This window comes from Mus musculus, chromosome 14 (assembly GCF_000001635.26).
Source record: "Mus musculus strain C57BL/6J chromosome 14, GRCm38.p6 C57BL/6J".
NCBI lineage: Eukaryota > Metazoa > Chordata > Mammalia > Rodentia > Muridae > Mus > Mus musculus.
In genome coordinates, this window is record NC_000080.6 from 14863642 (window position 1) to 14885000 (window position 21359).

Genomic DNA, 21359 nt, shown 5'->3' on the forward strand with positions numbered 1-21359 from the left:
TAATTTTTTAATTGATGACCTGAGAATACTTAAAATATTTTGATCTGTATTATATAGAGGCACAGTGTGAATAAACAAAAATAATTAAATTATTGTACAGAAAAGGAACTGTAGAAGAAAAAGAGAAAAGAGAACTAAAGCATGATGTTTTATTTTTCTTTTTGCAAGCTCACAGCAGCATCTAGTGGCATTTTCCACCCCTAATAAAATGGATTGGACTCCGCCTTCAAGGTTTTTTTTTTTTTTTCTCACAAATTTCAGTAGATGCCACCAGGTGGCGCCAGAGTCCTGGCTGAGCCTGCAGGCTGGCTGGCTTGTTTCCTGCTTGTGGGATGGAGAGCACAGTCAAACAAAGCCAAACTCAGTCGCTTGTTTACAAGTGAAGGAAGTATTGAACTTAACCATCTGTAGCATAAAATCCTGAAGTATTAGCCGGGCATGGTGACTCAGTCCTTTAATCCCAGCACTTGAGAGGCAGAGGCCGACTGTGTGTGTTTGAGGACAACCTGATCTACATAGTGAGTTTCAGGCTGGGCATGGCTGCATAGAGAGACCCTGTCTCAATACTAAACAGAAGCTGTTCTGTATGCAGCTCAATTGCTATGTTTTTACCCATTTCCCTTCTTTAAGTGATTTAGATGGACTCCTTCCTCCTTACGTGCTAGTTCTTAATATCGGGATTATTCCTGTAATTAAAGCTATCAGATTTAGTTCCTGACTTAGACTGAAGTAAGTACAAGTCATTACAAAAACAAAACACTTAACCTGACGACTTCCAAAATAAATTGAAGGAAACTTAAAATATGTATAATATTACCAAGTTATAAACTATGATGAAGAAGACTATAATTTGAGAAAATGAAAACAAACAGCTAAGCATAGTGCAGGCAATATGTATTTCTTGGAATGGTGAAACTTGGGAATCTATAAATGTCCGTAAGAGAGATGCTATATGGTTTATTCATTTTTGCAATCCTGTGAAAGGCAACAGGAAGAACAGTGTGCTTACATTCATGCTGCAGTGTGAGACTGGTGGAGAAGCCAGTGGGCAGGATGGGAGATGTCTGTCCTTTGCAGGCAGATTGTGTATGTGTGTATTTTGTGTATGTCCAACAGTCAGAAAAGACACATGTCACATATCATTATTAGTAGTTCAAATTGGCTTTAAAGGAGTGTATTCAGAGAACAAAAACAGCAACAAGAAAACCAAAAACCCAAACAGTGCTAAACCCTTGTAAACCCTAACATAAAATCAGAGTCCAGGTCTCTCTACTCGAGAGGGGCCTAGCAGTAATCTCTGTCATGGGTAGGTGCTTTAGTCTGTGTTATTGCAACATCATAGCGTGATCCGTGGGTAAGTTTGTATGACATAATCTATGTCACCATACAAAATGCAATTTATAATGCGGTTTTCTGAACGTCTTATTTGATCCGAGGTACTAAGAGGCAGGCCTCGTGACTTGAGACAGTTGGCTTACTGTCTTTGACATGGTTCAGGCATTCTATGGTATAAGCAGAAAATGATTATGCTTGCCAGAGAGGAGAAAGTCTGGAGTCAGAGGAAGTTGCTGCTAGGCTGTGACTGCCCCAAGGGCAGCTCTGTGCTCTGCCAGCATTCAGTGGATCCTGACACTAAGTTTTCCGTTTTGTGCTCCAACACTCCTTGGAAAGCCCGGGTTCTAATTTGTGAAGGTTTTCCAGGGCTTTATACTGACTTTACATTTCTGTGACTCCTTTTTGCTTTTGCATAGATGACAGGTTGTATATCGTTATGGAGCTGATAGAAGGAGCCCCACTTGGAGAGCACTTTAATTCTTTGAAGGAAAAACATCACCATTTCAGTGAAGAGCGACTGTGGAAAATATTTATACAGGTACACTACACCCTTCATTGAAATTTTCTTTATACAACAAAGTTCTGAGCTACCTTAGAGATACACTGTTGGTTACGTATATGGCAGGAATCAAATTTGCTTCCATTCTTGTTTCAAGCTGTGCTTAGCTCTTCGGTATCTGCACAAGGAGAAGAGGATTGTTCACAGAGATCTCACGCCAAACAACATTATGCTGGGAGATAAGGACAAAGTGACAGTTAGTAAGTATAAAAGTCTTCAACTTTTTAACTGAAGAAGTTCTGAATGTCAGTTGAGAAATGCACCCCATTTCAGAGTGGTGGTGCTTGTCAGTAGAACTTTTGGCATAGATGGAAATGTTTTCTCTGAGTTGTCCAGTGGAGTGAGTAAGCACTAGCCACATGATACTCTTGGGCAAGTGGAATGTGGCCCCTGTGGCTGAGGAAATGAACTTTTATATTTCATTAACTTTTGAGCTGGGTATTGGTTTGCACACATTGGAAGGTGGAGGCAGATGGATCTGGAGTTCAAGGCCAATTTCAGTGACATAGTAAGTTGGTGCTAGCCTTAACCAAACTTTTTTTCAAAAAGCCAAACCAAACCAAACCAAAAAACAGCAATAGCAAAAAACTCAATAAGCAAAATTCTTTTGTTAAATTATAATTACTTTCCATATCCCTGAGACAATAATGTTTGCACAATATTGGATAATGGAAATACTGTTCTAAATGACTGTTTTGCTCATATGAGAGATACAGTACTCTTAGGATGCTTCTGTGTTTAATTTAACTCCTCAATTAATGCTTTCTGAGTTTTTCTTTCTACCTCATAAACAGAAGCTTTGCTGATTAACACATTGAGCACATTGCTTTGGACTACTTTATCTCAGTCTGTCTTAAAGGTGTCAGACTTGCAGGGCTTTACAAACACAGCGACTTGTATCCTTTGACATAGCTGTTTGTTTCATTGGTTGGTGTTTTCATCTGTAGCAGAAAGGCAGATAACAGTAAATTAAATTTCATTGATTAGGACAGAGTTAGGGGGCACTTCAGCACTGGAGAGGCAGAGGCAGGGGTAGAGGCAGAGAGGCAGAGAGGCAGAGAGGCAGAGAGGCAGAGAGGCAGAGAGAGGCAGAGGCAGAAGAAGAGGCAGAAAGGCAGAGGCAGGGAAGTACGAGGGGGCAGAGACAGGGAGGCAAGGAAGCAGGAAGGCAGGAAGAAAGAGATAGAGAGAGAGAGACAGACAGACAGACAGACAAAGGCAGAGGCAGGTAGATTTCTTTCAATCTGAGGCTAGCCAGTCCTATGTAGTTTTCGTTTCCAAAAAATAAATGAATAAGTAAAAAATAAATACTAATAACAATACTAATAATAGTAATTAAAACTTTCCCCTCTAAATTAGAAGGTTTATTTTTACCCTATATTTATTTTTCTAACTCTCCATGGTTAACTACTTTTTAGTTCAGAGTGATAATCTATTTTTCCCCTGAGCCTTTTTCCTCTTGTTTGGGATATGTATGGTTAACTAGCTACAAAGGGGAGACACTCTTCATGTAGACTTTTAGTCTCTACACAGGTTGCTTCTGAGATTCCTACAGTAAAAGAATGTTTGAGAGCACACTACTAGAGTGCAGGCTTGTCTATGAATTCTGTATAAAGATGCTATGGAACACAGCAAGTTCTAGAGCAATTGATGATAAAGGGATACATTAAAAAAACAAAACAAGAAAAAACCCCCAAGCCACCACCAACAAAACCTGGTCACTTGGTATTGGATACCAATTGCTTGCTCTTCCCTGGGAGACTGTGTCTTCCTCTTTGAGAATTCCTTAGGAGCTAGTAGTAATCTGTGTGGGATTGAGGGCTCCTGGACTTTCCCGGTTTGATTTCTGATGTCTTCTGTTGTCTTTCTTCAATTATGTTTGCTTCGTGAGTGTAGCTTCTAACATTCTTAGGAAGCACAGTCTCACAGCAAAGTCCCTGGTTTTCTGACTTTTACGAATCTTTCTCCCCCTCTTCTACAATTGGGACTGGGCTCTACAATTTGACATTTTGATTAGTTGTGATTTTCTGTAATGTTACAAGATACAAGTAATGTTATCCAGATTGAATAGGTTATATTTATGTAATATATGTTTATGTGTGCACACATGTGTGTGTATGTATGTATGTATGTATGTATGTATGTATATATAATATATATGTATGTATGGATGTGACAACACTTAATGAAAAAAAGAGGCCATGAATTTGAAAAATAACAAGGAGGGGGGTATATGGAAGGAGGGGCATATTTTGGAGGGAGGAAGGGAAGGGGGAAATGATGTAATTATAAATCTCAAAAAAATAAAAAAAATAATAAAAGGAGTGGTGTTAACATTTTTCCTGATCGTTGCCACCTCCCAGTGGATAGTTTAAAGGTCAATTTGTAGGTCCCAGCTCCCCAATGGGAGGGACATCCAACTTGCACTTGATTTCAGAACATAAAATGTTTTCTAAAACAGGGATGGTGATGTGGAGGGAGAAAGCACCTCAGGGCGCCCATACTAAGGCGTCCCTCACCCATGCCCTGAGAAATTGGCTCTAGGACAGGCTTAGTATAAAAGGAAGTTTATTTGGGAGTAGGAGGAGACCTGGAAAGGGGACAGAGGTGAAGAGAGGACTGAGATGAGAAGGACAGAGACAGAGGGAGAAAGGAGGAGGGGAAAAGACTGGCTGGGGCCATGTGGAAAGAGAGAAAGAGGAGAGGGGAGGAGAGGGGAGGGGAGGGGAGGGGAGGGGAGGGGAGGGGACAGAGAAGAGGGGAAAGAAAAGAGAGGAGCGAGATGGGAGGAGGTACTGAGGGATCTTCTTATATGCCTGACTCCTGGCTCTTAAATAGCAGGGTGGGTGTTGCTAGGTAATAGTTGGGCGGAAGCTAACGAGGAGGCCATTAAATGGGCATTCCCCATATTCAAGTGCATTCACAAATCAGAATTCAAATTTATTGGCCAGATTTGTAAAAGTAGAACATACTGTATTATTTTGAAAAATAAAAATAACTTAAAATAGAAACTCTTTACATAAACCTTCAATATAAAGTCACTTGGTAATATTTTCATGCTAATGAATTATGAAATAAAGAACCAAGAAATCAAACAATTGTGAATCTTTATCTTGGACAAACATTTGCTTAATCATTTGAAATCAACCATAATTGTGTTTACCATAAACTTTTTACAAATCTGTTCTGTTTTTACTCAAGATTTTTTAAAAATAATTTACTTCTACATATTTCAATTTATAAGTCAAAGGGTATTATTAAAATTGTGAGCTTGAATTTCATAGCAGAAATAATAATAGCTAACTGTACATATTATTTCCTTACTGGATTAATAACTATAGTCATCTCCTTGCTGTATTTAAACATATTGAATCTACTCCATTATTTTTTAGCTTAGTTTTTATATTTAAACTTTATTTCATGGCACACATTGAAATTGTTTACAGAATAAAACAGTGAGACCATGCTTATGAAGTTACCTGGTCCATTTTTTTTTCCATTTCCAGATGGTATTTGACTTTCATCATGATGGTTTAGTTTTCCTATTCCCAGTTGGCCCATCTACATGCTGTCAGTATAGCTCAGGGTTAAAGCAATACTCAGTGTTTACATCATTATCAGTGTACAGTTATTGCCCAGACAAATTACCTTTCCTTTCTTATAGACCTTTTTGTTTTCCTTCAAGCTAATAGTTGCCTTCCTTTCTGCTTGTGTTTCTATGTATCCACCCTTATCTCTTTTCAGCTCTCTCATAATGATGCTGCGTATTATCTGCATGGTGTCTACAGTGTAGATCAGGGAAACTGCCAGTTTTCTATTCCTGGACACCCTACTCTTGTAGCTGTACCAACAGTGTAAACTGAACTTCCCTTTTGTCTGGTGCACAGCTGTTATTCTGGAACTTTCCATTTGCTTGTACTCTTTGCCCCTGCATCAGCATCTTGAATACTGAAGTTTCAGCTATGCACCAGGAGCTCCTGGCCTTCCTGATTTTGAAGGCGTTTCTTCCTGCTTCCAGATCCTGTCCAACTGATAGGAATCTGAGTTCCAGTCTAACTTTCATGAGCTACTATATCTCCTTGGAAAATTTCAGGGTGTTCCTTTCACCCTTGGTCCTGTATGGGCCTTTATTTAGCATAAAAGTTTATGTGTCTTATCTCTCTCTACTTGTACCTCAGTTATTTCTTCAGATTTATTTTTTAGTCATTTTATTGACCATTTGACTTTTAGTAGTAGTTTTGATCTCTGAATGTTCCACAATGTTCTCTGTTCCATCCTAGAAGGACCTGGCTTTTATTCCCCAGTGTAAGGGAGACTTCTTTCCTCAACAGCCCGCATAGCTTCTGTATTTTCTGGTCCATCTTTGTTTCCCCCTTGCTTAGCTGCTTAGTCTGATCTCTTTTATTCCTGTTGGATATTCCCCTTATGCTTCTGGTATAGAAGGGCTGTCTTTAATGTTACAGAAGAGACTGGAAACAGTTGTTGGAATCACTCTGTGTTCTAGCTAGGTCCATTACCTGGGCACTTGTAGCATGGTAGAGATTTCTTCAGAGATCCTGAAGTTGGTATCCATTCAAGCCTTGCTCCAAAGAAACTGTCTCAGGACTGGCCTATCCCCTCAGCCTGCTGCTGTGTTGCCATTGTGGGAGCCATGTGTTTGGCAGGCTCAGGGGACCATATTCAATTTGGATTTTCACCGAGTTCCCTTGGATATAGCCATCTGCTGGCTGGTGCCTAGTTGGCTGTGGTACTTTTGAATTTTGAATCTCTGTGCGCACTGTGTGGGTAGGAGGGGGCCTGGGACTCCATCTTTAGCTCTACAAGGTCCATGACTTTGACCTTTGGATGGCCTTTGCTCTTTCTTTTCTCAGAGGTGTGGAAAGTGTGCACAGCCAGGTCTGTCCCCTATGCTCCTCCTTCCTCACCATCTTCCAAGGTGTCGTTGATACAGCTCTTTCCTCCCTGTCACCACACTCATTCTCAAAGACAGCCCCCTACCCATATTTTAGCAAGGCTTTGAGAACTGCAGGAGATAAGCTTGATCAGTCCCTCTTTAAACCGGAAGTGGACAGGCCAGCTATGTTAATTAGGTATAAACAGTAGGCATAGCAACACACTTCCTTTTTATGTTGACTCTGCAACTGTAAAATTATATCCTCAGCTTGTGCCAGGCTCCCTAAAACAATCACTAGGGTTTAGAAGAATGAGCAACTGCCCGCTTCCTTTTCCTTTCTCTGCCTCTTGCTGCTTTATTGCCAATCCACTGACTTAATACTTCTTACAGTTTCACTTAGCAGTTATTAAGTCTCTAACTTTCTGGACATTTTAGCTTGTGTGAGGGAGCATAAGACAACTAGACCCATAGAAGTCGGAAGGAATAGCCCAGGGGCAGATTTGCTGCAATGTGATTTTTTTTTCTACCACAGTGATGGTGTAACCAGGACAAGGCATGATATCATTTTCATCAGGGAGTAGAAGATGATTTTCTGACTAACACAATAATACATAACTCTTTAACAATATCTTAAATGCAATAGGTGTCTTGGATTTTTATCAATATCTATCAAAGTTGATTAAAATATGGCTATAACTTAGTTTTAAGAGGTACTATGGTAAAATATTATTGCACCAATCCCCCCCCCCCATATTTCAGGAAGGTAGATGAAGTGTGTGTGTGTGTGTGTGTGTGTGTGTGTGTGTGTGTGTGTGTGTGTGACTGCACTTGGCAATGCTGCTAACAAAGGTGCTTTAGCTGATGAAACATGTTACCACAAAGGGGCAGTCACCGCAAGGCTGAAGCCACCAGAGCCAGAGCTTGCAATAGCTGCCTGGGTGGATTCATCATGTCTCCTCCACAAAGGGGCAAACTTTCTGTAGTGGGGTTTTCTTTGTGGAGGTGGAAAGTTTATTTACTTTCAGAAAAGAAGCACATATTTGTCAACTGAAGTCAGAGGTGAATGGGGCAAAGTGAATTGAAAAACAAACAAACAAACAAACAAACAAACAAGAAAACAAGATAAAAAGCCATTAGGGGAACCCAGATAGTCTCCTTCTCAGTGTATGTGTTGAGGCTGGCTGGCATTTGTTTTTAGTAAGCATTTCACTGTAGTTTGCTGTTACTCAGGAATGGTTGGGAGCACCAGCATAGTCCATGTGCATGGACTTAAAGACCTTTTCTCGTTGGTTTCCCACCACTGGGCATCAGACTCAATGTTCCTGGGCAGGCAGTGCTGCTCCTTTCCAACCCGACCACAGTCTCTCTGCTTTCAGTTTGTGAATCTGTTTTTATTTGAAAACTACCATCTGCACACAGGCAATGACATATGCCCAGGCAGGGCTTCTGCATATTTTGATGGCGTATGAGGCACAGGTGGAAACACACAGTGGGCAAAGCAGTCAGCTCTAAGTGCTGCCACCTGCCATGTGACACCCATACTGTGCTGGGACATCACAGAACAGCCCCGAGGAACACATGCCTGAACCTACAATTTTATATTGCTTGGCCTTTTCAAATGTCCATATTTTAATGGAAAATTTCACCTCTCCTGCTTTCTTGGCACCCAAATAAAGACAAGAAAAACAAAACACAAAACTCATATAATGTTAGGTAATAATTTCAGACATCGGCTTTTTTGTATGGCTTAGAAGGTCAAATGTTCCTGCTCAAGGGTATAAATGTCCTTGACAAGTGATACCTGGTTTGATGTTGGTGGTAGTAACAAGGCCATACTTGATTCTACGTGACATTTATCAAAGGCTTGATGCTTACCAAATGCTGCTACTGTGAAGCAGGTAACTACAGGGTGCATATAAAGCAAAAGGCCACAGCTTCTGCTCTCTGAGTAAACAGACACGTGCTGCCACCAGCAAGGTGAGCTGGAAGGATGGGAACCTCCTTCAGGAGTTTGTGGTGATGATGCAGGACAGTGAGGGCTAGACTGCAAATGGAAGTACTGCATCAGTCAGGATGGGACAGTAGCACAGGGTAGTGAGGACGGGACGGGTTATGCTGTGACAACAAAGAGCCTGAAAGTCTCAGCAACTTAAAACAGTGGTAGATAGTAGACTGTGGGACAAATCCAGACATGTCTGTTTTTATATGTCTTGTGAACTATTAATGGTTCTTATATTTTTAAAGTTTTTTTGTTATTTTCTCATTCATTCATTCACGTATTCATTTACATCCAGATCACAGCCCTTCCCCTTCTCCCAGCCCCACCCTTTCAAATCTCTCCCCTCATTACCCCTCCTCTTCTCTTCAGAGAAGAGGCAGCCCTCCACCCCACCCCATGATTACCAACCTGTCCTACCACATCAAGTCTTGTAGATAAGACTGTTCTTTAGCTCACAGACATCCATGTCTGCCTCTACTTCTATCTCAGGCTTCTGAGTGCTAGGATATAAGGCAAGTATCCTCACACACAGAATGTATTTTTTCATTATTTATTTATTCATTTTACATCCTGATTGCAGCCTCTCTCCCTCTTTTCCTCCCAGGCCCACCCTCATAGTCTCCTCCCTGAATTCACCCCTCTCCTTTTTCGCAGAGAAGGGGAGGTCCTTCATGGGTATCCCCCCTTCCCACACATTCAGACATCCAGACTTAGTAGGGCTTAGCACATCTTCTCCCACTGAGGCCAGAAAAAGCAGCCCACCTAGAGGAAGGGGATCAAAAGGCAGGCAACAGAGTCTGATTCAGAGCTCCCTGCACCAATTGGTAAAAGACCTACATGAAGACCAAGCTGCACATCTGCTACAAATGTGCAGGGGGGCTAGGTCCAGCCACTATATGCTCTTTGGTTAGTGGTTCAGTCTCTATCAGCCCCCATGGGACCAGATTAGTGGAAGACCTCTATAGGTCTTCTTGTGTTCTTGATCACTCTGGCTCTCTCAAGCCCCACCTCCCTCAACTTTTCCACAAGACTCCCTGAGATTGCTTAATGTTTGGCTGTGGCTCTCTGATTATGTTACTATCATCTGCTTGAAAAAAACCTCTCAGAAGACAGTTAGGCTAGGCTCCTGTCTGCAAGCATAGCGGAGTATTACCTATTGATAATATCAGGGATTATTGATAGTATCAATAACCAATGGAGTGGGTCTCAAGTTGGGCCAGTCATTGGTTGGTCATTCCCTCAATCTCTGCTCCATCTTTATCACTGCACATCTTATAATCAGGAAAACATTTTAGGTAAAAGGTTTTGTAGGTGGGTTGTATCCCTTTCTCTCCACTGGAAGTCCTGCCTGTCTACAGGAGAGAGCAAATTCAGTTTCCATATTCCTTACTGCTAGGAGTCTCAGCTAGGGTCACCCCAACAGACACCTCAGAACCTATCATAGGTCTCCAGCTCATCCTAAAAATGCCCCACTCCCACTGGTTTCTGTTCTCTTTCCTAGCCCTCTACTATACCCCAACCTATCCCCACCTCCACCCCTGCCCACCTCTTCCCATCCAGTTCTCTCCCTCTATTCACTTTGGAAGTATATTTTATTTCCTTTTCTGAGTGAGATTCAAGCATCCTCCCTTGGACCTTCCTTGTTATTTAGCTTCTTTGAGTCTGTGGATTGTAGCATGGTTATTCTGTACTTTATGATTAATGTCTACTTATAATTGATTACATATCATGTATGTCTTTGTAGGTCTGAGTTACCTCACTCAGGATGATATTTTCTGATTCCATACATTTGACCACAAATTTCATGATGTCTTTATTTCTGATAACTAAGTAGTATTCCATTGTGTAAATATACCACATTTTCTTTATCCATTCTTCTGTTGAGGGATATCTAGGTTGTTTCCCGTTTCTGGACATTATGTATAAAGCTGCTATGAGCATAGTTGAACAAGTGTGCTTGTTGTATAGTAGGACATCTTTTGGGTATATGCTCAGGAATAGTATAACTGGATCTTAAGGTAGAAGTTTTCTGAGAAATTGCAAATTGATTTCCAAAGTGAATGAAAAATTCACACTCCCACCAACAACGGAGTAGTGTACTCCTTGGAGTATACCACATCCTGGTCAGCATGTATTCTCACTTAAGATTTGAATTTTAGTCATCCTGATGGGTATAAGATGGAATCTTAGCGTCCTTTTGATTTGCATTTCCCTCATCACTAAGGATGTTGAACATTTCTTTAAATGTTTCTCAGTTTTTATGAATTTCTCCTTTGAGAACTCTCTGTTTGGCTTTCTACCCCATTTTTAAATTGGGTTATTTGGTTTGTTGTGGTCTAATTTCTTGAGTTCTTTATGTATTTTGGACATTAGTCCTCTGTTGGATGTAAGGTTGGTGAGTATCTTCTCTCCATCTGCAGGCCGCCCTTTTGTCCTAGTGATGGTGGCCTTTGCCTTACAGAAGCTTTTCAGTTTCCTGAGGTTCCAATTATCAACTGTTGATCTTAGTGCCTGAGCTATTGATATTCTGCTCAGGAAGTTATCTCCTGTACCAACCTGTCCAAGGCTATTCCCCACTTTCTCTTTTATTAAAGTGTATCTGGTTTTATGTTGAAGTCTTTGATCCTCTTGGACTTGTTTTGTGCAGGGTGATAAATAAGGATCTATTTGCATTCTTCTACATGCAGACATCCAGTTATAGTAGCATCATTTATTTTCTTTCTCCCATGTATGGTTTTGGCTTCTTTGTAAAAAACCAAGTGTCTGAAGGTGCTTTGGTTTATTGCTAGATCTTGGATTCTATTCTGTTGATCAACCTGTCTATTTTTATGCCAATACCACATGTTTTATTATTATTATTATTATTATTATTATTATTATTATTATTATTATTATTGCTATTGCTCTGTAGTATAGTTTGAAATCCAGGAAGGTGTTATTTCCAGAAGTTTGTTTATTGTATAGGATTCTTTTAGCTATCCTGTTTTTTTTTTTTTTTTCATATAAAGATAAGGATTGTTCTTTGATGGTCTGTAAAGAATTGAGTTGAAATTTTGATTGGAATTGCATTGAATCTGTAGAATGCTTTTGGTAATATAGTTATTTTTACTATTTTAATCCTACCAGTCCATGAGCATGGGAGATCTTTCCATCTTCTGAGGTCTTCAATTTCTTCAGAGACTTGAATTTCTTGTCATACAGACCGTTCACTTGTTTGGATAAAGTTACACCAAAATATTTTTGTGTCATTTGTAGTTACTGTAAAGGGTATTATTTTGCTAATTTCTTTCTCAGTCCATTTATCATTTGTATAAAAAGAGGGCTACTGAATTTTTTTTTTGAGTTAATTTTACATCAAGCCATTTTGCTGAAGATATTTATCAGCTGTCAGAGTTCTCTGGTAGAATTGTTGGGGTCACTTATATATAACAAATGATCTGTGAGTAGGGATACTTTGACTTCTTCCTTTCCAATTTGTATCCCTTTAATCTCCTTTAGTTGTTTTATTGCTCTAGCTAGAACTTCAAGTACTATATTGAATAGGTGCAGAGAGAGTGGGAAGTCTTTTCTTGTCCCCGATTTTAGGAAATTTACTTTAAATTGGCTATTGGCTTGCTGTATATTTTCTTTATTGTGTTTAGGTATGCACCTTGTATCTATGATTTCTCCAAAACTTTCTTGCTTTTTCTAGGGTTAGTTTCCCTCCTGTGCTGGAGTTTTCCATCTATTATCCTTTGTAAGGCTGGATTTGTGGAAAGATATTGTATAAATTTGGTTTTCTCATGGAAATATCTTGGTTTCTCCATCTATGTTAATTGAGAGTTTTGCTGCAAATTTTAGCCTGGGGTGTCATTTGTGTTCTCCTAGGATCTGTGTGACATCTGCCTAGGATCTTGTGGCTTTTAGAGGCTCTGGCAAGAAGTCTGGTGTAATTCTGATAGGTCTACCTTTATATGTTACTTGACATTTTTCCTTTACTGCTTTTAATATTCTTTCTTTGTTTTGTGCATTTGATGTTTTGATTATTATGTGATAGGAGGAATTTCTTTTCTGGTCCAGTCTATTTGGAGTTCTGTAGGCTTCTTGTATGTTCATGGCCATCTTTTTCTTTAGGTAGGTAGGCAGTTTTCTTCTATAATATTTTTGAAGATATTTAGTGGCCCTTTGCGTTGCGAATCTTCTATTATCCTTAGGTTTAGTCTTCTCATTGTATTGAAAGACCCACAACGTGAGGACTTCCCCACCCCAAATCACTCACAAGAAATGGTCATGCTGCAAACTGCAAGAGGACTTTTATTCAAGAGCGCTCTCTGGCCCACGGTCATACACCATGCAGGGGTAGAGGACCGTGGTGCCCCGAGTAACTGAGTAAGGGGGTATTTAAAGGAACAAACCACAACTCAAGGAAGTGGGGAGGGCGTTGTTGGAAAATACCAAAGATACCAGTTAAGAGTCCCAAGGAAGTGCAAAGTCACAAGAGTCACAAGGAATACCTGGTGATTGTTCTGGTTATCTCCCAAGACAGTTTCTAAGAGCCCCTAACAATAGCACATTCTTTGAATGAACACTCTTTGAACCCAGGAAGTGGGTGGGTGGAGGAATGTCTCTATCTGTTTTATGATTAGCATACCTTGGAACATTGAGTCACAGAGGTCACATTCCCAAGCCTGGGCCTAAAGGCCTAGAATTTTGTTTTTACATTATACTTTCAGTGTCATGGATTTCCTGGATGTTTTGGGTTAGGAGCCTTTTGCCTTTTACATTTTCTTTGACTGTTGTGTCAATGTTTTCTATGGCTCTTCTGCACTTGAGTTTCTCTCTTCTATCTCTTGTATTCTGTTGATGATGCTTGCATCTATGATTCCTGATCTCTTTCCTGTGTTTTCTATCTCCTGTGTTGTCTCCCTTTGTGATTACTTTATTGTTTCTATTTCCATTTTTAGATTTCTAGATGGTTTTGTTCAGTTTCTTCACCTGTTTTGTTGTGTTTTCCAATTCTTTAAGTGATTTTTGTGTTTCCTCTTTAAGTGCATATACCTATTTATCCATGTTCTCCTTTATTTCTTTAAGGGAGTTATTTATGTCCTTCTTAAGGTCCTCTTTCCATTATCATGTGATGTAATTTTAAATCCAAATCTTGCTTTTCTGGTGTCTTAGGGTATCCAGGACTTGCTGCATTGGGAGAACTGTGTTCTGATGATGTCAAGTAGCCTTAGTTTCTGTTGCTTAGGTTCTTGCTCTTGTTTATTGTTGGGGCCAGCCTGTGGCTCTCATGCCTGGGAGGCAACCTGGAGCTGAAAGGAAGGGAAACTAGGTGGACAAGAGAGAGATGGAACCAAGACAGGATTCTGGTCAAGGCTCAAATGTTTAATAATAGTCTGAGCTTTATAAAGAGGGAAGCCCATCCCCAGTCAAGCCAAGTTTCTTGTGAAGTTGTCAGAACAGCCTTTTAGCAGAAACTCACAGCCAAATTCACAGTTTGCTGATGACTCTTGGAGAACTGGTTCGGCCTCAGGCAGGTGGCAGGCAGTGTCACATCAAAGGAGAGGTTTGAGAAGCAGCACAGCAGGTGGCCTTGCCTCAGTGGAGAATGGTCTGATCCAGCCTGCCTAGGCTGAAGAAGGGTACAGTTTATTGCCTTCTGTTCATCTCTGGTGTTAGCTGTTCTTGATGTCTGACTGTAGCTTGAGTCTCCTATGAGCCTAGGATCTTAGGTGTATCAGCACTCTAGGGAGATCAGCTTTTTTGGGGGCAGGATTTGGGTATAGAGAGCTATTATACAGGGTTAGTTCAGGGGCACAGATAGAGACTGGAGTGATTCTGTCCCTGGCTGCTCTGTGGTTCCTGTGCCCGTAGGCTCCTGGTGGATCTCTCTTGGTCCAGGTGTTGGAGCAATAGTGGTGGTCTCATCTGTGAACTTAAGTATGACAGTACACCTGAGAGGCCAGATCTCTCTGCAGGACTTGGGTATGGAAAGCTGGGGCAAAGGGTTAACTCCAGAGCACAGATTGAAACTGGCCAGCTTCTCTCTTTTGTGTGGCCTCTTTGATAGATTCTGACAGCCAGTAATCCAGAGCAAGCATGCCCACATCAGAAGATGTAGTCCTTGCATTCTGCTAACTCATCCAAGCTGTTGTGTGCTAAGCTTTAGTCACAAGCTGCCAAAATAGTCATAGTAACAAATAACACCTATCTGTTGGAATTCAGAGTGTTTTCAAAACTGTTGCCACAGTGGAGGAAATGATCTCAAAGCTGCTGTGGTGAGGTATGATTGAACAGAGGAAAAAGACACCTAAGATGCTGACACACCTCCTGACCAGCATTAGTGGACTCTACTGATGAGCTTCTGGTTGGGATGCCTGTGACAGCAGTTGCTTGGTCGTATGCTATGGACCATCCTGGCAACCTCCCTGCAAAGTGCTGTGATCCAGTGGAGTATCCAGCTATGCTGCAGATGATAAAGTGCTGTCGTCTGAGTGCAGTGAGACATGTGGGAAGCTGGGTGGTTGCCAGAAGAAGACTTCCTGGCTGGCCCTGGAGTGAGCTGCCCAGGTTTTCTGCTCACCATGCTCCTTCTCTCTTCTAGTCTTTTCCACTGCAAAGCTTTCTATCAGGGTAGCTGGGAAGGAGAAACATTCTAGAGGCCCACCCCTTTATCACAAGGTAGTTTTGATGAAGTTCTTTGGTACAGTCAAATTGATACCAAAACTTGACAATTTGAGCAATATATGTAAAAATTAAAAATTAGCTCAGGATCAGAGATCGATAGGAAACAATTTAAGTCATGTGTAATTCTAGCAGTATAGAGCGTGAAATGGGAAGATTTCTACAAGTCTGATGCCATCTGAGCTACAGTGTGAGACAGTCTTCATAAGAAAAAAGAACATACCACTTAAATTGTAAAATTTCTAGAAGAAAATTAAGCCTTGTAAATACAAACAAAAAACATTGATGAAAGGACAAGCTTCAGACCAAGAAGAGAGCATAGTAATAAATTTATCAACCAATAAATAGTAAAAAAGAAATGAACAGAAACTAAGCTGAGGAGTGATTCACGTACATTAAACATGAAAACCGGCAGACAACAGTACTCATCAAAGACAAGCAAGAGAGACCTGCCCTGGGTTTGCATTCATGTTATGACAACCTCTGTAGAAGCAAGCACTGCTAGATCCAGTACTAGACGGTGCAGCAGCGGGGGTCCTCTAGCATTTCTTTGGAGGAGAAACATCAACTCATCATTTTTTAAAAATTAAATTAAATATACACTTATAACCTGATCTAATCATTTCTATTGCAAGAGAAATCCAAGGTATTGTTTCACATAAAAACACACATGCAACCATTGTTGAATGTTGGGTAGGAATGTAAGTGACTAGCCCTGACATTTAAATCTAATTTTTAATTTTTTGAGACAAAATCTCTACTATGTATTCTTGAAACTATGATCCTGAAACCACTATGTAGCTCATGCTCACCTTGAACTCAGAATCCTCCTGCTTCAGCCTCCCCAGTCCTGGGACAGTGGGCATATGCTATGGCATCAAAGTTCTTGACCTGTTTTAAAATCAGAAACAATGTATTCAGGCTTTCAACACTAGCTAGTGTGTTAGTCCTACGCCTCTATATATGTCTTTTATGTGATTAAGGGAGTTCCAATGTATTTCTACTCTGCTGAAAGGAGTAGACACTGCCAGGGACTCTGTGCATTTACTCTAATGAGTATGTAGTTTTCGTGTGTGTGTGTGTGTGTGTGTGTGTGTGTGTGTACACTGTATGTGAGTTTGGGTTATCTCCACAGTCACTCTTCACATTACTTTCTTAGAGTCTCTCAGAGAACCTGTTGTTGTGAATAGTTGGCTGAACTGGTTGGCCACTGAGCTGGGAGGATACACCTGACCTGATGTTAATATCTGACTGTTGATGTTCTCTGAAAGACATCAAGTTTTCTCACATCTATAAAATGGGTAATTTTGAAGACTAGTCATATGCACATTATACTGTAGTATACAGTATACAACATAACAAAGCTGTAGTAATCAAAGCAGCATGGTATCAGCATAGAAGTAGTCAGCTCAATGGAATGAATTTGAGAGTCTAAAGAGAAACCCATATGTCTATATACGTGTATATACATCTAGATTTTGATCAAGATAATAAGAATACATATCATAAAAGCAGAATTTGGAAAACACAGTCTTTTCATTGAAGATTAATAAACTAATTAGTTAATGTTCTGAGAAAGTTGAATACATACCTGCAACAGAACAAGACTCAAATGCCCTCTTTCAGCAGTTAAAAAAAAGCAACCCAAAAGGAATAAACGATGTAAATATAGAACAATTAAAAAAAAAGAAAACAAGGAATATTTGAAAACATTGGGATGTTTGGGTAGGATCCTAAAGCACAGGAAAAAAAAGCAAACTCTGACACATGATTCCATCAAACTGAAAGGCTTCCGAAAAGCCTAGGAAATGATCCTAAGGTGGTGAGATGCCTGGAGTGTGGGAGTGAGTAGGATGAGCATTGACTTATCACAGAGACAGTGTCCAGGACACATGGACCACTCTCTGCATCAATAGCAAAAGCCAAGCACTTAATGAAAAGTAATTACTCTGAAGGACATGTAGAAGTGAATAGAAGGTATTTAAAAAGGCCCAACATCACTAATCTGCAGAAAAATCCAAATTCAATCACAATATGTCATTTTGCCCCAGTAAAGAACGTCCCTGATAACTAGACATGGCTGCCCACTTTCTCCCTACCTATTTAACATTGAACTTGAAGTCCTAGCCAGAGCAGTTAGACAACAAAAGGAGATCAAGGGGATACAAATTGGAAAGGAAGAAGTCAAAATATCACTTTTTACAAATGATATCATAGTATATATAAGTGACCGTAAAAATTCCACCAGAGAACTCCTAGAACTGATAAACAGCTTCAGCACAGTAGGTGGATATAAAATTAACTCAAACAAATCAATGGCCTTTCTCTACACAAAAGATAAACAGGCTGAGAAAGAAATTAGAGAAACAGCACCCTTCACAATTGCTACAAATAATATAAAGTACCTTGATGTGACTCTAACTAAGGAAGTCAAAGATCTGTATGACAAGAACTCAAGTCTCTGAAGAAAGAAATTGAAGATCTCAGAAGATGGAAAGATCTCTCATGCTCATGGATTGGCAGGATTAATATAGTAAAAATGGCTATCCTGCTGAAAGCAATCTACAGATTCAATGAAATCCCCATCAAAATTCCAACTCAATTCTTCACTGAGAAAGGGCAATTTGCAAATTCATATGGAATAATTTAAAACCTAGCATAGCAAAAACTATTCTCACCAATAAAAGAAACTCTGGTGGAATCACCATGCCTGACCTCAAGCTGAACTACAGAGCAATTGTGATAAAAACTACATGGTACTGGCACAGCGACAGACAGGTAGATCAATGGAATAGAATTGAAGACCCAGAAATGGACCCACACATCTATAGTCACTTGATCTTTGACAAGGGAGCTAAAACAATCCAGTGGAAAAAAGGCAGCATTTTCAACAAATGGTGCTGGCACAACTGGTGGTTATCATGTAGAAGAATGTGAATTGATCCATTCTTATGTCCTTGTACAAAGCTCAAGTCTAAGCGGATCAAAGACTTCCACATAAAACCAGAGACACTGAAATTTATAGAGGAGAAAATGGGGAAAAGCCTTGAAGATATGGGCACTGGGGAAAATTTTCTAAACAGAACAGCAATGGCTTGAGCTGTAAGATCAAGAATTGACAAATGGGACCTCATAAAATTGCAAAGCTTCTGTAAGGCAAAAGACACTGTCAATAAGACAAAAAGGCCACCAACAGATTGGGAAGGGATTTTTACCAATCCTAAATCTGATAGGGGACTTATATCCAATATATACAAAGAGCTCAAGAAGCTGGACTCCAGAAATTCAAATAACCCCATTAAAAAATGGGATACAGAGCTAAACAAAGAATTCTCAAGTAAGGAATACCGAAAGGTTGAGAAGCACCTGAAAAAATGTTCAACATCCTTAATCATCAGGGAAATGTAAATCAAAACAACCCTGAGATTCCATCTCACACCAGTCAGAATGGCTAAGATCAAAACTTCAGGTGACAGCAGATGCTGGCGAGGATGTGTAGGAAGAAGAACACTCCTCCATTGCTGGTGGGATTGCAAGCTTGTACAACCACTCTGGAAATCAGTCTGGAGGTTCCTCAGAAAATTAGATTGTAGTACTACCAGAAGATCCAGTAAAACCTCTCCTGGGCATATACCCAGAAGATGATCCAAATGGTAATAAGGATACATGCTCCACTATGTTCATAGCAGCCTTATTTATAATAGCCAGAAGCTGGAAAGAACCCAGATGTCCCTCAACAGAGGAATGGATACAGAAAATGTGGTACATTTACACAATGGAGTACTACTCAGCTATTAAAAACAATAAATTTATGAAATTCTTGGGCAAATTGATGTATCTGGAGGATATCATCCTTAGTGACATAACCCAATCACAAAAGAAGTCACTTGTTATGCACTCACTGATAAGTCGATATTAGCCCAGAAATTTAGAATACCAAGATAGAATTTGCAAAACACAGGAAAATCAAGAAGAAGGAAGGCCAAAGTGTGAATATGTCATTCCTCTTTAGAATAGGGAACAAAACACCCATGGAAGGAGTTACAGAGAAAAAGTTTGGAGCTAAGACGAAAGAATTGACCATCCAGAGACTATCCCACCTGGGGATCCATCCCATAATCAGCCACCAAACCCAGACACTATTGCATATGCCAACAACATTTTTCTGAAAGGACCCTGATATAGCTGTCTCGAGTAAGGCTATGCCAGTGTCTGGGAAATACAGAAGTGGATGCTTACAGTCATCTATGGGATGGAACACAGGGCTCCCAATCGAGGAGCTAGAGAAAGTGCCCAAGGAGCTGAAGGGGTCTGCAACCCTATAGGTGGAACAACAATATGAACTAACCAGTTACCCCCAGCGCTCGTGTCTCTAGCTGCATATGTAGCAGAAGATGGCCTAGTCGGCCATCATTGGGAAGAGAGGCCCCTTGGTCTTGCAAACTTTATATGCCCCACTACAGGGGAATGTCAGGGCCAAGAAGTGGGAGTGGGTGGGTAGGGGAGCTGGGCGGGGGGAGGGTATAGGGAACTTTCGGGATAGCATTTGAAATGTAATGAAGAAAATATCAAATATAAAAATACAAAGAAAACAAACAACAAAAAAAGAATGTCCCCGATAAAAAAGATTAGAGATAGTTTTGTATACAAACTTAAAATAAATTAACAAGTGGCTACCCTCTCCCTCCTGGGCTAGAAATGTGGTAAGCAAAAACAACAAAATACCAGTCTCTGTGTCCAGCATGGCTTGGATCTATAAACCTGACTGGGGAGTCAAGGGAATGAAGAAGGCCAGACACTAAAGAAGAAACAGACACAGAAAAGCTTCGTCTGATGGTCCCTGTGTACTCTGAAGGAGTGTCACCCAGTTGTCCCCACCCCCACTCCCCTTTAACTGTTTATTGTGTGGAGCTCAGGAGGAGGGGTTTGTCTTATATATATGTGTGTGTGTGTAATTTAATATTGATTTAATTTTTGTTGTACTTTTCTCCACTATGCTGTGCTATTTTAATCCTTAATATATATAATTTTTATAAAGATGGTTACTGCCAATAGATGGTATTTAATTTTTAGCTCTCTGATCTCCATGCTGGTTATTCAGGCTTACGTTATTTTTAATGTTTATTTCCCCCCCCCCTCGCCTCCTCCTCATTTTCTTTTCTTCCCCACCACCTGTCTCATCCCTGACCTTCCTTTTCTGTCCTTTCTCTTCCCTTAATTTCTTTATTTCCTTCGTTACGGCAAGATCTCATTGTATAGACCAGGCTGGCCTTGAACTCTTTACTGCCTTAGCTCCAAAATGCTGAATCTTTAAGGATCTAGTCACCAAGGCCCAAACATATTTTTAAAATGATCATATAATTTGCATACCTGTGGTTTATTAAGGAGGAGAATATTATACTACACTTAATAAAATTATTATTTAACCATTTTAGTTGTCCATTTTTGGTTGTTTTGATCTTCCTTTTTCTTCTTTTACCTTTGCTTTTTTTTTCTTTTGACAGTAGTGCACTGAGTATCATGCTGTTCTGTCTCATTTAATGCTGAGATCACAGACTAAGACACCACATCCACCTTGGTTTTGTTTGTTTTGTTTTGTTTTAGTCAGACACAGCTTTGAAGGCAACTACATAGCAAAATGCCACAGTCTTCCTATTTATCTGGGAACTCTAAAGTAAAAAACAAACAAACAAACAAACAAAAAACACAAGATCAATTGAGACTTGCATCTGCTTTAGTTAGCAAGACTTATGCCAGATTATTTTAAAAGGATAAACTCCATTATGTCAGAATATATGGTTGGGAGTAGACAGAAGATGTGGGAGGAGGGGTATCCTGTGTATACTGAGGAACATGTGGTCTGCTGGGAAATGCACTGGTTACTTGGCTCTTGTCAGGTTAGGGAC

General features: G+C 40.1%; 1 protein-coding gene across 5 annotated transcripts in view; it reads left to right on the forward strand.

Annotated features, from left to right (window-relative positions):
- The window catches only part of Nek10 (NIMA (never in mitosis gene a)- related kinase 10), a 208480-nt gene that overhangs the window by 60062 nt on the left and 127059 nt on the right, over positions 1–21359 (forward strand). For all 5 annotated transcript variants that reach the window (XR_382965.2, XM_006518092.2, XM_006518096.4 and 2 more), the window contains 2 exons: positions 1752–1873; positions 1992–2094. Coding sequence is in view for 4 of the 5 variants with exons in the window: in XM_006518092.2 (XP_006518155.1) it covers positions 1752–1873; positions 1992–2094 (225 nt within the window). In the remaining variant the exon portion in view is untranslated. The remainder of the gene's footprint in view (positions 1–1751; positions 1874–1991; positions 2095–21359) is intronic.